Genomic DNA, 17,568 nt, shown 5'->3' with positions numbered 1-17,568 from the left:
GTTTTAAATAGACGAATGTAAAACAGCGGTTAATGATCAAATCAGAGGTGGATCCAGGATTTTCCAAAGGAGGGAGGGGGTTGTACTAATTTGGCCGCGCATCCAGTTACGTTCCGGTTAATAACACTTTTGGGTTCCCTCTTCTTCATAACTTTTTCCAACATAAAAACCAAGTCATCTATTTGTTTGTTAAAAACAGAATAGTGTGTTGAGATTTTGACCATGTAAATTTTGTTTTGCCGGAAAATTTGTCAATACTTACTTTCATTGCCAGCGTCAGGTGATGTGGGCAGATTACAGGTGTCTCTGGACAGGAAATTCTGTGAACGCAGAAGTGAAAATCAACACAAATTAACGAATTCAAATATTACAGATTATTACTTGCTTTTAAATTTCAGGCTTTTCAAAACACCACATGCAAAAGATCAACTTCCCAAACATACATTAATTTTTCTTCATTGTTTATTTATCAATTCAGCAACGGATCCACTTGTCTCACCTTCAGTCCCAAGTGGTCTAATACTAAATCCACTGCTCTGTCTGTGACTTGACCACCTAAGCTCTCCAGGAAGCCTGAGATAGTGCCATTCCCAGGCAAGTTGAGGGTGGCATTTGGGTTGCAGATCGGAATGGGTATGTGTGCTGCCTGAAGCAAGTGAATGGGTCTGCATCTGCCATCTACGCACAGGCTTACAGACAGGTCTATCAAGAACTCCTTTTGTGCCGTCAATTTGTCAACTTTATACCTAAGGATATTGAAAAAAATAAGTGAGGCATTGCAATACACTCTCCACCATTTTCATGATGCTTCTTCTGAACAGCATTAATAACAAGGACACGGCTATGCCAGAATCAATGATGACTCGTATAAAACTTAAATGTGTCAAAGGGCCTGTGGTTGCCGCCTCTTTATCCCAAGACTTCCATAGTCATGGAAGTACTTCAAGCTGTAGCCACAACTTTCAGAATATCCAACTTACGCTATGTGAACCGAATCACTGAGGTCTAACACCCTGTTGGCTCCCCAATCGTATTCAAAAATTGTGACATTCTTTGACCACGACCCCAGCCCAACAGTCAATTTCAATTCGCAGGGGTCTAGGGCAGCCGAAACGGTGGTGGACAACTGAGTGAAGATCAGGTCCAGGGAGGCACAGCATGTCAGGCCAAGGCATCGGTCATCCACTGTGCAGGTTAGGAAGCTGGTCGGTGGTGGCAGTCTCAGAAGTGGACATTCTAAGGGAAAAGCAAATATGAATGGCCAAATGGTGGCGATAATATGCAAGTAAAAACGTTTTATTTTACCCCAGGCCTATACAACTGTGGGGTTCTTGTAACACTGATGGAATTTAGCAAAACAAGAGTATAACAAGAGTATATCTTTGCGACTCATGTAGACAAAAGAAAACTCACTGTTTGCACTACTAACATGAAATGAAATACATGTTTTTGTTTAGTGGGAAAATGTAGTTAAGTCAAGGGCCAAAACACCTATAAAAAGTGGGGCGGTGAATGATAACAGCTTAATAAGTAAAACAAGGAATGAACTTACTGTTTTCACTTGGGGCAAGTATCTCCAAGTCACATTGGTGGCTGTCAATATATTGCTGAAAAAATAAATAGAAAGACACTCTGGCTATATTTATTTTCATCCTATACGAGTCTCACCGACAGTAATCAAAGTTTTCGATGATCACAAGCGCAAAAGTGAAACATTTGTTGAGCAGGCACGCTTTGCATGTAACCCTGTTTCTTCCCACCTATGACTGTTTGCAATTGAACTGTAAATAGCTATCTTGTATCTCTGTTTGTAGCCATTTGGACTTGAATTTCACGATGTTTATACTACACCTTTACCTGGATTCCAAGTTTTCGGAGGCCGGCTTGGACAGCCAACTCTCCAACGTTCCCAGCAAGATCCCGGGCAAGTCCTGCAAAGGTGCCATTTCCCGGCAGCTCAAAGGAGGCATTAAGGTTACAGAACGGGATGGGAACCAAAGCATCGCGGAGCACCGGTGTGGATGTACAGTCACCATCCAAACAGAATGAGATTTCCAAATTGATCCGAAAGGACTCCTCTGCATTCAACTTGTCAATGGTCATACTGCAAGATGATGGACAAGAAAAGGCAACCAGTTGGTATATTATATTTCCAGTTTCTGTTCTTTCAAGAGTAGTAAAAACTAGGCTACAAAGGTCTATAGAAGCAAATATGATTACTGAAAATAACTTAGTTATAGGTGCGTGCACTAAATTAAATTCCAGGAATATAGGTCCTGTAACCAGTTTTACACTATATTGCCATCACCAGCAAAGTTCCTCACCGTATTGCGACAGCGTTCCCTACGTTGACCTCTTCCTGTCGACCCCAAGGATAAGACAATATTTTCAAATCCTGCTGCCAGCTGCCAAGGCCCACGGAGAGTTTATAAGTACAAGGATCAAAGATAAAGAAGACCTGAGTGCTGATGGGAGCGATCCCTGGGATTGGGAGCTCCATACAGCAACTGAACCCGAGACACTTCTCCGGCAGGGTGCAGATGAGGTTACTGGGAAGGTGAGGGAGTCTGACATCTCGTGGACAAACTGTACAAGGAAATAGTTGTAACTTTCTATCAATACTCGCGCCAGGGGGAGTTCAATGTGAGTACACTTTATTGTCAACAGCACATCCTAGTGTTATTAAAATATTCAGCTCAAAAAGTTATCAAACCAAAGACAAGCTTATGGAAGATGCAACTTTGGCTTGTGGAAAAGAAAACCAAGAACATTCTGTTCGGTTGTGGAATTTCCAGTATTTTAAATGACATTTTTTTTTACATAGCCATTTTGTGGGAACCAAAATGGAGTATTTGGTAAACTTACGTCTCTGCCAACCATTCTGCGTTACTTGTGGACGTACACATGGCTCCCGACTAATGTATTCCTACATTGATAATTATAAGGTAGAAAAAGATTTTTTCAATTCTCCTGCATATGCGTTATCTAAGTGGGGGCTTGCACAATGACATAAAAAAGCAGGCATTTAAATTCTGGTCAAAATTTTAAGAGAAATGAAGAATTAATACGGTGCCAAGAATGCAACTTCTCCCACATAATCTAAGAATTAGCTCGGATATGAGTAAATGCAGTCATGATGCTGTAAAGTTGCAACTATTTCTAAATTAATGATGACCGGCTTAAAATTTAAGGGGAACATATAAAAACAGTATTCAGACACACTTTCTTAATGTCAGGTTTTGCCGATTTGGCACACTAAAATACCGCTTAAATACACAGTGTACAAGGTATTTTTTTATAAGCGTTTCATGCTACAGAGTTTTGGATCCTAGCCAGAGAAACTGATATAAGCAAGACATTTCAGTCCCTATACCCCTGGAAACAACATTACTGCAAAGCTGTTTCTACTAAAGGCTATATCCAAACCCCTTTTTAAAAGACTCACGGATAGCCCCAGATGTTTTAGAATGGCATCTATAGCTGAATCGGCAGCATTCTGACCGACTATCCGCAAGAAGCCTTTAACGCTTCCATCCCCTGTGGAATGAGGCAAATCGTACGTTTGCAATAGTTTATCGTAGTTGAGGCTGTTCGTGGATATACTCAAAGCAGCAAGTGTCATACTAAAGGAGGCCTACATTTTGAACAGCACTTCAACAATTCGGTGTAAGTGTAGAGCCTTTTACAACTCTTCAAAGATTGCATGTCAATTTGCACGTCTTTCTGCTTCTTGAGTTAAAAGTAACAATGTAAATAAATTCTTTTTCAAAACGACCAAAATAATGACATTAATACCACTCTGTGTAAGATTTTGGTGGGGATGTAATTGCGTAAGTAGATTTGTTTCAATTACATCTATGACCTAGGCATGCTTCTATTTGTCACAAAGCTAATGGAAACTAACAGATATGAAATCAATAGCCTGAAAACATCAGACCTGGAAGAGTGAATGTAGCATTCTCATTGCAGAGTGGAATCGGCACTCGGGTTTTCCTAAGGATGTCAATTGAAGGTGTGTTACAATCTGAATCTGGCAGGCAGAGGGACAGGGCTAGATCCAGCACAAACACCTTGTCCTCAGTGAGCTTGTCGATGGTGTAGATGAGGGTCAGGGCTTTACCAATCTTGAGCTGCTCCTGGGTACCTGGTAAAAATATGCAGCCATAGCATGAATTTCTAACCTTACAAGTATCATAAATACAACTTTGTGAAAAGTACTGGTTTTTCCTCTTTTTCTGTAGTTTTATAATAGGTCCCTGGGTCAGGTTAATTTTTGGAAAAGGTCTATTTCAGGTTTATTTGGGTTTCCAAAATAAAAAGCACATTTGATTTGCATTGAATTTGATAATATTATTACTCAGGGATTAATCCAGCTTGGAAAGAAGCACGACGGTTAGGAGTTTGGACAAGAATAACAGTTAATCGTTTTAAAAGGTAATTTGACTTCGTTAAATATAAACTCAACAAAACGGGAGAAATCACAGTTGGTTGACTGGTTCTGTTTGTTAACATTCATGGAAGTAACAGTGGTTACATTGAAGGAGAATTTGACAGCCACGGCGTTATGTTTTAGATGATGCACTTACCCCAGTGGTAGTCAAATATGGTGAATATCAAGGACCACGTTCCAAACCCAACAGACAATGTGAACTCGCATGGGTCTAGAATCAGCCACGCATTGACCGACAGTGTGGTGACTTGCAGATCAAGTTCAACACAGCATCGGATGCCCAGGCATTCTCGTGACAGCTCACAGGTCAGTCCGTTCGAAACTGATGGTAGGCTGACGTCCGTACAAACTGTGTATGGAAAGAGCCAAGCAAAACGGCGAATGACTAGGGTTTCTATCGTAGCTTTGCTGATCTAGTCCATAATTGAACGTTTACCTGGAATATTCCTTTTGGGTTTCCTCCAACCTCTAAAACTGTAACTGCTTATCATTACCTCCCTCAAAAGTTTAATTAGACAGGGGAATTTTTGTTGATTTCATTACCGATAATTTTCACATTAATATTCACATTTTCACATAACATTCTGAACTCTCTTTACAGGATCAGCCATTGACATTAATGTTAAGTGTAACTTAGTCCCATATATGTATTTACTTCACGTCATAAACCTTCTTAAAGGCCACAAGACTGACTGGCTTGTGAGACAGCCTTCAAGCTAAAAACATCTACAAAGCCTGATAGCTTCAAATGGCAGAAACAAAATCTAGACAATTTTTTACACAATACCTTTTTCATCTGCATCAACCATATACATGTATGTATTCAATTGAATTTCGCAAACTTTCTGAAGGTAACTGCAAGACTAACTGGGAAGTAAAACTTAACAGCTTTCCCTGACAGAGAGGCAATCTTGGCACAAATTACAAACAGGGAAACACCGAAATGTACCTTCTTCGCCAGCTGCAACCAGGGCTGTAGTGTTGCAGGGCCCATCGTTAATCTTATCCCTCAGTCCAATGTACTCCAGCAAGATGTTTACCGCCTGCTGACCAGCATTCCGACCAACTGCAGCCACAAACTCACTCAGGTTATTGCCTCCTGTAGATTAAGAAAGATCAACGATATATAATAGACTGATTAAATTTCTCCTTAGCTGGATGATACAGAAATTAAAGGCCATAAAATATATAAGGCGAGGAGCCAATTAGATTTGTCTCCAGGCTTTTGGTTGTGGAAATTGGTTCTGACGAGAACAATAAAAATACAGACGCACAATGAGACACAGCTTATTTATAATATCATTTTTGCCAAAAGAGGCACCTCAATAACCTCTTCACAGAACACTGTTACATTTTGTAGATACCACGAAGACTATCCATTTGTGAAGCTTCCTGGGATCAACCAACTTTAATTTAGTATTAACAGCTGAAAAAAATCATTATTATTACATCCTGCTTACCTGGAAGGGAGAATGAGAAGTTGGAGTTGCAAACAGGAATGGGCACCCTGTAGTCCTGGATGATGTCTAAATCAAAGATGCAATCCTCGCCACTCGGACAGACAGAGGCACCAAAGTCAATTTCAAACTCCTTATCAGCATCCTTTTTGTCGATGGAATATTTCAGGGTAATGACACCTATAGTTTGCTGCTGTGGTTGTCCTGAGCATGTATATACAATGATCGTAGGAACAAATTACTCACAGTAGCTGGACGACCACAACGGTACAACTTCTTAGGCAATCCAATCCAATCCAATCCAAAAATTTGCATTTTTAATGGACAAAACTCTACTCAAACCAGCATTCATTTTATGAAGCAGGTTGCCGGTTTGCCAGGGCAATTTATCTATGATAACGTACAGATATAATTCTTGAAGGCAGGGTCTTTCAAACTGTAATATCAGAGCAGACACCCTCTGGATTTTGTAACAAGTATAACAAGTATGATTATCGGAAATTTTCACGAGAAGCCACAAGTCTGAATGTGAGCCAAGACACAAGCAGAAGCGGTAAGAAATAGGTTCCTTTGATTTGCTTAATTATGTCTCAACCACTGCGTTGAATGTCCTTGTATGACTACTGAAAAATATCTGTGAAGTACATTAGAACTACTTAACTACTGGGAAGGATCGCAAAACGGCTATTACTCACCCCAATCATAACTCAATAGTAATTTCTTATATTTGAGGTGCTGAAAGGCAACAACAAAGGTGAAGTCGCAGGCGTTGACCTCCACGAAGGCGTTGAACGATCGGCGGAATTTTATCTTCTGGAGGTTGAGCTCCAGGCAGCAGTCAAGACGGAGGCAGCTTTCGCTCAGGGAGCAGTAGGCCACCTTAGCCAGCTCCGGGGAGAACATTGGCAAGGTGAAGGACCGACATGCTGCAAAGGTAAAGGCCAATTTTGAAAAATTAATAATGTCAATGTTTAATGGTAACCTGAGATCAATTTCACAGACTTATCTATAAGTCCAGAGGACTATCACCTTGCACTTACTTCTGTCATCCTCAGACAGTCTGGCCTCCAGCTCCATCCTGGTGCCAGTGGTCGGCAGTTGTCTGCTTTCCAGTGTTTCGATAAGCTGGGACTCTGTCAAACTCGATGGTGTCGGACATGGATGTTTGTTTCGCAAAAATTCCTGAAATATATGGAGATCGGTGACTTACACGTTTCATGAAATAAGATTAGTTGCATTATCTCAACAATAGATCTAATTTGGTTACGTCCATCTTTGGGGCTTGGATTTCTGTTTTTACCTCGAGAATTCCATTCTCACACGGCCCTAAGCTTACCCATGCTTCTTTGATTAACAGGTACAATTCCCCATGCTGCATTCCTTCGTAACATTCGAAGAAAAACAAAATGACCAAAGCGGGAGAATGCTAGGCCCACCACATCTTTGAGAGCCTCATTGTTAATTTGGGTTCAGATTTGTGGCCTGTCTGCTGTTTAGAAAACACAGTTTGGGAAATATTATATTGTGACATATTGAGTGATAACCTATATTATCAGAAAATATTTCAGTGCTGGCAAATTGCCGTGCATTTCGGTAAAGTATTATTTTGTGACACTGTAAAATAAATCAACCTTTGGTATGCCAAGCTCGTTCAGGACGTAGCGAAGAGCGGTTTCCGCGCCTGCCTGCAGTAGCTCCTCTCCAGTCTCTTTGAGTATCTTATTCAGGGCGGCACGGGAGAAATACTCCTCAAGATCAACTAAGAAACAACAAACACAGATTACATACAGACATTTGCTTCAGATTACGAACATGTCGGTTCTCTTTGGTACGGTGTACGATTGGTCATGTCTTCATCCCTTGCCATTCATCACAAAATCAATCGAAATCGACTGGAGGGGTGGCGGTGGAAGATTTTGTGGCACTGTTTGAGGTATAGAACTGCACTATGACTTTATATATATGCTTGTTCAAAAATTAAACAGTGACTGCAAAATATATGCCACTGGCACAGTAGAAAATACTGAAGATTCGAGATGAGCAGACTTGAGAGTAATATTTTTCATCGGTTGCCATCTTAACTATGGCAGAATAAAAAGCGCCTCAGAAATGGACTCCATATGGACTCCTGTTGATTCCCCGATGGGCTCAGTCCTGGGTTTCTGAGTGTCAAATATGGAATCAATTTTTGGGACTTGTCCAAGCAAATTCTTATTTCTCAAAATCGTGAAAGTATTTCACAACAGATCTGTTTTATATTTTATGGTCTGTGGTGCTTACTCTTTGGCCAAGTGATGGTTCCGTTGGGGTGACAGATGGGCAAGGGGATGGCCGAATCAGTCAATACGTTGATGAATGAGAAACAGTCTGCATCACCAGTCTTCGGGCAGAAACCAACTGACATGCTGACCAGTAGTTGAGTTCTACTCTTTTCAATCGTGATCCTGGAGAGTTGACAGTCATTACAAAGTGAGAAAGGAGGGTGTTAGGCACGGTGAAATATTGTAAAAGAGGAAAAATTCGAGAGGAAAAACGGGGAGAGAGAAAGATAAACATAAAGTTTCTGAAAAATACCTGAGAATGGACCCCTTCCATTAATGGCTTATCAGTTTGCTGCTGATGTGTACCTTGCCCCCTTCCAAAATCTACCACCCTGAGAAGAGTCGTGGAGACGCCATAGTCAAGTGCCCTCTCAAATGGTAAGAAGAGTGCACAATTACCTTTTTACGCATGACAACCATGAAGACCATTTCAGGTCTGTGCATATTCCAATGGTCGTGTGTACTCGTGCCACATTCACAAGCAGTGTGTACTTCACACTGGAGTTGCCTTTACTGACACAGTCTCAGGGATTCGACCAACAATCAAAAAAATGTTTCAATATTGGACAACATGACTGATTTGAATTTCCTACATGTTTTCGAAAAGTTTTAATTTATTGCGACAGTGTATACTAATGAAATAGTCCAATGTATTTGCTTCAGGATGGGAGATTATAACCACTACTCGTTGCTATTTTTTGTGGGGGGAATGCATCTCAGGTTGAAAACCCCGGACAAAGAGACATAACAGTTTCAAAAGCTGAGACAAGTACGTTTACAGTGAAATACCTGCTAGACAAATGTTTAATAAACCCCAAAGGCAAAAAAAAAAAAAAAAAAAAAAACTGAACCCGCCTCTCTTTTTAAGGCACCCCTTTTAAAATGGCGACACGAGAGTATTTTAAATTATGTATTGTACATTTATGTCCAAAACGATGTAGAAGAAAAACTTCAAATTATTTTGTGCAAAGTTGTGAAAGGTGACATCATAAAAAACAACAAAATTACCTCAGGTGCAATTCCATATCATCAACAAAGGGGATGTCGAACGGCACAGGCACATCTAATTCCTCACCTAGAGAGGAAAGTGTATTTTGTTGAAAAAGCCCAATCAGATTTATTTATATCCCCTGAATTGAAGCATCTTTTTCTGGTCTCATAATGAAATTATACCAGCTTATACCACTGATGCTTCTTTGAGAGTAAATAACCCTCTAACGGAGTGCTTTGTACTGAACACTCTAAGACTAACACTCTAATGAAGGCTGATTTTAATCTTTCAGAAATTGATCCAAAAATAATTGGGGCGGAATCCCCCTTCATTAGTTTCTCCAATATTACCGCAATGCACTTTCCCTATACCGATCTTTCAGGAGAGGTACTAACAAGATGTGTCTTTGAATCATGCCAAGGTTTAAAAGATCGAGCTTGGGCCAGTAAACCACTTCCCCCATGGTCCAAAAAAGCCTGACCCAGGAAGGGTTGCAGCATTTGTTTTCGAATTACCCAACCTGCATATTATTCAGATTGTAGATTTGATAAGCAACAGTAACAAACACGAAGTAGTTTATGCATCCCTGTCAAAGATAGAAAATAGAATTTGTGAATGAGATTTTACAAGGCCACACCTGATTCTTGTCAATGTGTACATTCTAAAAACTCCTACGTCAGATTGACCCAACATTGGGTCTCATTCGGCATGACCCTTTTCTGGGTCAAAATATGACCCCCCTTTCAGGTCATATCTGATCCTTTTGGAGTAAATTTTGACCTTTTTGGTTCATAATTAGACCCGGAAAAGGGTCAGGCCGAATGTGACCTAATTTTGGGGTCAATCTGACCCGGGAGCTTTTCGAGTGTATAACGAGTTCTCAAGTTCTTCACCGCTTGCAAAACGGTGAGCAAGTGGTGACAAACTGATAAGACGCTATTCTGAGAATGGTATTAATACAGAAAACGGGACTTACCAAATTCAGCTTCCAGGATCTGGATCGTGTAGTTCCACGAGTTGACTCCGAGGACAAACTGGAATTCGCATGGGTCAAAACGCATGAACGCTTTGAAGGCCAGAGATACCATAAAGAGTTTGACATTCATGCAGCACTCAACGCCCAGGCAGCTTGGGTCAATCTTACAGAACACGTTCTTGGGCAAGGAAACTTGAAGTAGGGGACAACCTGATAAAACAAATCGAAAGAATAGTCCCAGCCACTCCACAGCTTTGTTAAATGTACGACAAATGTGTGAAAATCAGTGAGACACTAGACTGACATGCAACTATTATGGAGATATCGTGCAGCGTTGCGTATCCAGAAGCTTGGGCCAATCTCACAGTACACATGCTTAGGCAAGGAAACTTAGAGCAAGGATATAAAAAGAAGTAGTCTATCAACTGTAAGACAATACTGTGAAGCGTAATCCCAGAAGTCTATAGCTGATAACAATACACCATACATGTAACATACACGCAGATAGACAAACTATACTGAGCGCTTACGATCTTCTGGCTGTTTGTACCGCTGGAGTAAAGTTTTCCTGTCGCCCTGTGAACTCAATCCGCGTTGCTGGAGCTCAATTCTTAGCATATCATTGGATAAAGACTCGGGCAGAACACACGGTTTATCACTCACAAGTTTCTGCAGCAAGGAGAGACAAACATCCCGTGGAACTTTTTTGAAGCATTTACCAACTGAATAGGACCATTTCCAAACAGTCTACTTATTGAACTTGAAACTTTTGCTGCAACAGATTTAAGTTCGTGAACAAGTGGGATCACTGAACTTACGACGATTGTCTTGAGGACGGTCAGCAAGTCATCTGAAGTCTCCTCCAGTCCAAGCCTACGGGCAAATGCCAAGATGGCTCCAATCTTCAAGTTCCTTAATGTGAAGTTCTTGAACGGAGAGCCTGAACCAATTGTTTGTTTGGGGAGACCAAGTGCTTCCTCAGTCTGTTCTTTTTTGCCTTCATCCAAAGGAACATTGAAAGAACAATGCATATCACAAACTTACATTCATTAGACAACACATTTCACATTGGGTAGTTTTCAATAAATAAAGGGTGACATTCTTGACCTTGGTAATATTTGAATATTGTTATGTAACATTATCTAGAGTGATAAACTCGTAATGAAGCCTATTTGCTCTATTGACCTTGCGATATTGCTTGATTAAGGGAGGATGTCCGCTCGGGAGGTCTCCTGCTGGGGTCAGGTCTGTCGGTGTTAGTGTCAGGGGAAGACTTGCGCTCTGGGCTGGTGTCCTTTGTCTCCCCATCCTTTTCATCACTTCCAAGTAGACTACCTTCCTTAACGGTCTTACCCTGGTAACACGTAACAAATATTATGACCCTGTAATTCAAAACCTGTTCTTAGGCTTATACTTTCTCATCACAGAATTATTCGGTAGCGTTGATTGCAAGCGCAAAATTCATGCGCGGCTGGCAAAGCTGTGAGTTAATTCTCGACTTACCAGCCACACAAGCTTGTAATCGTCACAGACTTGAGTCCACTTGGGCAACGTCAACGGTCTCTTGGCGAGGTAGCTGCTGGGGTCCACATACCCGTCCTTAGCGGCCAGATCAGCGGCTGACGGATCGTCGTCAAGAGCACCGTCCAAAATGGACGCAAGACGGTTTGGCTTAGACTTCTTCATGGACATGTGAATGTAGTTGGACGGTCTGCAGGTTGGGGACCGCCCGACTGTACCGATGACTGTTCCAGCAATCACCTTTCAAAGGGCATAAGACCATTAGAAAAGGTGAAAAAAGTGTTATAAAAATAATGCCACACCTTCACCTGAAACTGTTGCAACCTGTATGCATCATCATTATCTTTGGATTTTCTATTTATGTGGTTTATCATTTTAATGAGACCCTTTCAGAATTGTATACAGCAGATACACTCGGTGAAGTTTTAATTGCTTAAAATCTTCACTCCCTGAGACCCTGTTTAATATTCGCTAAATTCTGTGGATGTTCACTCAGAATATACGCCATTGGCTCGACCGTGTTCAATGTCTTTATTATACAGAGCGTTTGAACAAATGAAGAAATCATGACTGAATTGTACTGTGTTTACTCTGTAATTAACAGATTAGAAACAAAATTGAACAGTTTTATGAGATACCATATCATGATATATAATCTCAGTGAAAAGATTATTCCTGTGCAAGGTGTTTTCCGAATAAATTTTTTGAAAGACAATCTCAAAGATATAATTTTGACAGTGTGAGCTGTTCTTTGAATATACTTTTCAAAAGAAAATATTTAATAGTACCCTATACAGCTATCACAACACTTAATAAAGTGATGTAGTATATGCTGTGAATTTGAATGGGATTCCAGTTAAATAGTAGTAAGCTACGTACATTTACTCCTTCATGTTCGGAGACAGTGCGATTGGGTTCAACATTGTCAATGAATATCTTGATGTTCCGGAAGGCACCACCACCAGCGAGAAGAGTCACCTGGTTGGATTTGCCGGCACTCCTGAAAAGGAGGCCAGAAAACGGTGCAACCAACTGCAGGCAGAAAATTTGTAAGCCGTTACAGGGTTGAATAAGTTTTCTATTGTCAAAACTGCACTTCATTAAACATTTGTAAAACAGCTTAGGTCTTCGGCAGGATTTTAATTTTAAAGATTTTAAAAAGTTTACTTTAAATACACAAATTTTATTAACGCTGGGCAACTTTTTGCCTAACGTTGGCTACCAGGTGAATCGCCTAAATCTTGGGCAAACAGATTAACCAACTGCGTTGATTCTCTTCTGAACTATGGGAAAACATATGTCATTTTACCCGACGGTTGTAGACAATGTTATTTGTACGGTCACTTTTTTACCCAGTGTTATGCAATCATTGCCGAACAGTTAAGCGTTTCACCTGGTACCCAAGGGTAGGCACAAAAAGCATCCAGCGTTTTTACAGGGAATGTAAAGGGGTGTTTTAGGTGTTATGTAACAACAATTAGCACCAATGCATGATTTAAGTAATATACAACGACCCAGGTTTTAAAAAAAAATGCTAAAACCCTTCCGACGTAGATATAAAAGCTAGCCTTGGTTCCTGGTGAAATTTCCAGATCTACACCCTGGTCCTCATATCGTCCATCTGAGTCCGTTGGGTAGAATCCTCCCGACGCACACGCCCCTGATCCAGGCTCTCTGTATTTCCTGGGAAATCTCTCATGAGCCTTAGGCCCGAACAGTTTCATGACAAGAGCTTGAGACTTTTGGTATCTAAAGGGAAAAATTCAAACACCGTGGTAATGTGCTATACGAAGGTCACAGTTCTGTCAGTTTAAAACCCACGAGAACTTACTCGTACCCAGGGTCTTCCAGTTGTTACAGTATTTGGAAGCCCAGTTGTGTGCGTGTGTGTGTGTGTGAGAGGTATTAGCCGTTTCACATGTTACCACTGGATGTATATTTTCTATAATTTTATGTACTCACCCATCCTTCAGAGTCTGATAGGCTTCTTTGATAGCATCAACAGTGTTGAAGGTGAGATCATAGAGCTCAAAGAAGGGGGCCAAGAGATCCTTAATAGGCTGTATTGGAGCCATCAATTCTTGTAGGATTGACTCAATCTCATCTCGGACCCGTCCCCTGAGAGTGTGCTGTTTGTGAGAGGGGACATTAAATGACTAAAGAAATGACTAAGAGAGAAGCTTGACATGAATCAGGGAATGGAGTAATGCTTTTAAAAATTAAGCTTAGTGGCCAATTTCCCATATAGGAGTTCAAACCCAAGTGGCGAAACTCATTCACTCGTAGAAGCAGTGTCTGTGATGTCAGATTGAGGCTGCTTTAGTAAATAGGTAAATTTTTAGTTATCGCTGCTCATCGAGTAAAAATATAGAACTTTAGCTTGTTGATTACTGAGAAACTGTAGAATTCATGACCATTTCGAAAAACACCAAAATATATTGGAAATGATGGGCAATGTGATGAAAAAATGTCACTGTTTCAGGATTTTTCCGGAAGAATTCTCGTGGTTTCTACTCAGAGTAGAAGCGCAATCTTGAATCTGATCGGCTTAAAAACCATATTGCTCGTCCTACGTCTCGAAATAAACCTGTGGTGATTGTCCACTCACCGAGTCCACAGCACCCCCAGTCAACTTCTTGATGGGATCCGACGAGCTTTCGATCTCATCCACCCAGTCGGTAAGATCTCGTCTGATGTTGCTGAGGTGCTCCCCTAATTCCTTGAGGATGTCACCAATGACCTCGGACAGGTCAAACCAATAAGGCCTCTGACCTGTAAAGGAGGGAGATGAAAGAGCGACACTCCATGATATAATTTTGGCGACAGTTTCAATCAAGGTCCCCCTTCCAAAGGTAGTACCGAAAGCGATTTATAAAAATCATAATTGACACACGCAAAATGTGTGCTTTACCTTCCTTGAAGAAATTGGCTTCTTCGACCTTCTTTTTGGCATTGATGATTTCAGTAACTGCCGTTTTAATGCTGATAAATAAAAAAGCAACATCGCAAATTGATGAAAAAGAAGAATGATACAGATGCTCAGTTTTCCTGTTTTGTATCTGTATTTTAGACAAACAAACCAAGGTTTTGGCTTGAAATCTTTGTTTTTTAACGCTTTAAACCTTAAACGAAGGGCCTTAATACATTTGTGATAAAATAGTTCAAAAATGTTTGTTTTTAGGGATAATTTCAAAATATGGCTTTTCCCTTGCGTATGGTTTTTCTAATACAGAGCGTCATTGTTAGAGAGGTTTGTTCAGCTGTAAGAAAGTGTAGATGGATACTGTAGGCCTCAATAGGCCTCACAGAAAGAGTGGAGTATCACGCATTTATTTCTCCTATCGTTTAGCCTATCAAAAATCTTCACTCTTTCCCTTGTTCCCAGATAGAGCTATTACACAATGCAGCCAGACCACATGCAACTTCTAACTGCAAGCTTTCTTGAACATATTTCCTGTTTAATTTTTTAATTATTAAACGTTTACCGCCTAAATTTCTATCCATACAAATATCAACCAAAATCAGCACTCTAAAAGGTACTTAATGACTCCTTTAAAGATATCTCCAATGGCCTTCAGGGGTGATTTGAGCAAATCCCCGATGGAGTCTGCGATCGCAGTGATGGACTTCCAGATTTGCTCTGCGGCCCAGGGCAAGGTGACAGTGATTGCCTCATTGACAGCCTGTGGAAACACAAAACAATGGGAGTGGTTTGCAAATGAGCTCTTGTCCATTGGGAGTATTTGCTACAACCTCAGGACCACTATCTTCCACTTTTTATGCAAAATGTAACTGGTAGCTCCAAGTTGCATTATCATTCAAACGCAAGAATGCTTGGATATCAGGTATGTACTGAAGATTCCTGTATAAGGTTTAATAAGTGACCAGCATTAATTTTATGAACGACATTTAAGATTAAAATAATTCCTTAGCAGTGTCTATGGGTTTGTAATAAATCTTGTGTGTCTTTGTCAACTACCAAAATGGCCGGCTGAATTTGTGAAGAAATATTATCTGACCTGGTAGAATTCCATGACGTCTGTCTTGATGTCGCTAAAGAGCTGAGTAGCCTTATTGACAACATTGATGACGCCTCTGAAGGAAGGTGGGAGCTGGTCTGGGTCAAACTGAGCCAGTCGGGATACGGCCCTGGTAGCCACTGATCTCAAATTCTGTGTACAGGAATTATTACGATGGAAAATGGTTCAAGCCATATTCGGTCCACAACGGCAAAGCCCTATTTCACATTAGATGAGATCACATCGTTAGACCAGCACTTCGACGAGTACCAACATATTTCCCCAAACTGAGTATCGGTGGACAGTGGAATAACCAGGCGCTAGGCATTCAGTTCACTTCAGTTATTTGTCCCCAAATAACTATCAGGTTGTTTAATTAACTGGCAGCAGTTCCAATGGAACCAATTAACCTTTTAAGAGAAAAATCTTGAACTAAGCTAAATCTCCGATTCCTATTAATTTTCTACTGACTAACCGCGACGTTTTGGGGAATATCCTCAAGTGCCTGAACAAAGTCGTCGAATAGCTGACCAATGCTGAGGTCGCCGTTGAAGAGCCCAACGACAATATCAACCGCTCTCCTGATGTTTCCAACCACTTGTCCAATGATAAGGTCGTATGCTTTTACAAAGTCGCTGATGCGCTCCACACCGAATTCCTGAATGAGGAAAGGGAAGATCCAAATTTTATTGTATGGTCACCCATGACATAAATCCTCAGAGTCGGGTTTTTAACAATTATGTTGACAACAGTAAAAAGAGGAGTGTTCATAACCCGATTGGACGATCACACTTCTGTAGATTCTGTACAAGAGCGATGCTTATTGCAGATACATCTTGCAGTGTCTACGTACTTATATTATTCAAATTCAGATGAAGAGAAAATCAAATCGAATCAAGTCAACTATTGAAATTCAAACTGACGTACATGAATATGCTACAAAGTAAGCAATGTATTATGTTCCAGGTGAGAATCAGCAAAGATTTAAAAGTAACAGACAGAGATGGGTACATTCTGTATGAAAAGTTGTAGATAATTTCATATTTGAAATAAATACAGAGAAAGAAAAGATGGTGCACAAGTGACAAACAAGGTTTACCTGTAGTATGTTGAGATTATATTCAACATAGCCATTGAAGCAGAAACGGGCTCGGACAACATCCACCGACAAACCAAGAAGTCCGATCACAACTGTAGCATAAGCCTCATCTAAAAGATCCACAACGAGGTGGCCAGTCAGAGGGGCTGTCCAAAAAAAAAAAAAGAACCCAGGCTAAAGTTTTCAGGCTGAGTTCTTGTTTCATCTCTCAACAGTTTCTCCATTACACAGAAAAGGGCTAAATGGAACTAAAAATGGAAAATGCACGGCCTGAAATAAATCGTATTTTCTGAGAAGTCTGGGATACATACAAATCTTCATGTCGAGTTCATTTCTGATGGTCAAACCAAACTCTGCCCCAACTGTACTTCGGCTGCCGATGGTCTTCTTCCAGTTAACTGAAGGACTGGCCAATTTAAACTCAATGCCCTCCCAGAAACCCCGTCTCAAACGACGCCTGGAGGGAACACTTAATCCGGTGGTTGATGAATCAGAGGAATTAGCAAGAGCATACCTTAAAGAGAAACAAAAAAAACAGTGCACGTTTATCGCAGATTAAAACACACTTCAAGGTAATTATGATTAAGGCTGGTGTTTCGGTACCTGTGGTATTACAACGGTTTAGTTTAGGTATACAGTAACAATTACAGTAGAAGAAAGGCCTTCAACGGCCAAGTGTCCAGAGAATCTTTGCCAATTTGTAGCAGAAACTTTAAATTTCAATCTGTTCACTT

General features: G+C 40.6%; 1 protein-coding gene across 1 annotated transcript in view; it reads right to left on the bottom strand.

Annotated features, from left to right (window-relative positions):
* LOC110986022 (uncharacterized) overlaps window positions 1–17,568 on the bottom strand; it is a 98,235-nt gene that overhangs the window by 63,219 nt on the left and 17,448 nt on the right. Inside the window, exons 17-48 of the mRNA XM_087146044.1 lie at window positions 17,146–17,348; window positions 16,835–16,980; window positions 16,211–16,393; window positions 15,736–15,888; window positions 15,257–15,399; window positions 14,628–14,698; window positions 14,325–14,488; window positions 13,679–13,845; window positions 13,285–13,465; window positions 12,596–12,748; window positions 11,699–11,956; window positions 11,381–11,549; window positions 11,014–11,192; window positions 10,726–10,864; window positions 10,196–10,405; window positions 9,237–9,303; window positions 8,188–8,351; window positions 7,539–7,666; window positions 6,948–7,089; window positions 6,603–6,833; window positions 5,911–6,111; window positions 5,400–5,549; window positions 4,587–4,799; window positions 3,938–4,144; window positions 3,446–3,537; window positions 2,866–2,926; window positions 2,325–2,586; window positions 1,858–2,104; window positions 1,553–1,607; window positions 981–1,236; window positions 500–746; window positions 263–320 (exon numbers count right to left, since the gene is read on the bottom strand). Coding sequence (XP_087002170.1) covers window positions 263–320; window positions 500–746; window positions 981–1,236; window positions 1,553–1,607; window positions 1,858–2,104; window positions 2,325–2,586; window positions 2,866–2,926; window positions 3,446–3,537; window positions 3,938–4,144; window positions 4,587–4,799; window positions 5,400–5,549; window positions 5,911–6,111; window positions 6,603–6,833; window positions 6,948–7,089; window positions 7,539–7,666; window positions 8,188–8,351; window positions 9,237–9,303; window positions 10,196–10,405; window positions 10,726–10,864; window positions 11,014–11,192; window positions 11,381–11,549; window positions 11,699–11,956; window positions 12,596–12,748; window positions 13,285–13,465; window positions 13,679–13,845; window positions 14,325–14,488; window positions 14,628–14,698; window positions 15,257–15,399; window positions 15,736–15,888; window positions 16,211–16,393; window positions 16,835–16,980; window positions 17,146–17,348 — 5,300 coding nt within the window. The remainder of the gene's footprint in view (window positions 1–262; window positions 321–499; window positions 747–980; window positions 1,237–1,552; window positions 1,608–1,857; window positions 2,105–2,324; window positions 2,587–2,865; window positions 2,927–3,445; window positions 3,538–3,937; window positions 4,145–4,586; window positions 4,800–5,399; window positions 5,550–5,910; window positions 6,112–6,602; window positions 6,834–6,947; window positions 7,090–7,538; window positions 7,667–8,187; window positions 8,352–9,236; window positions 9,304–10,195; window positions 10,406–10,725; window positions 10,865–11,013; window positions 11,193–11,380; window positions 11,550–11,698; window positions 11,957–12,595; window positions 12,749–13,284; window positions 13,466–13,678; window positions 13,846–14,324; window positions 14,489–14,627; window positions 14,699–15,256; window positions 15,400–15,735; window positions 15,889–16,210; window positions 16,394–16,834; window positions 16,981–17,145; window positions 17,349–17,568) is intronic.

The sequence above is a fragment of the Acanthaster planci genome, linkage group LG14, assembly GCF_054643075.1.
Source record: "Acanthaster planci isolate LZ-2023a linkage group LG14, COTS_SCS, whole genome shotgun sequence".
In the NCBI taxonomy this organism is placed as follows: domain Eukaryota; kingdom Metazoa; phylum Echinodermata; class Asteroidea; order Valvatida; family Acanthasteridae; genus Acanthaster; species Acanthaster planci.
Note: the sequence above shows the minus strand (reverse complement) of the source record. Positions and strands in the feature narration are given on the sequence as shown.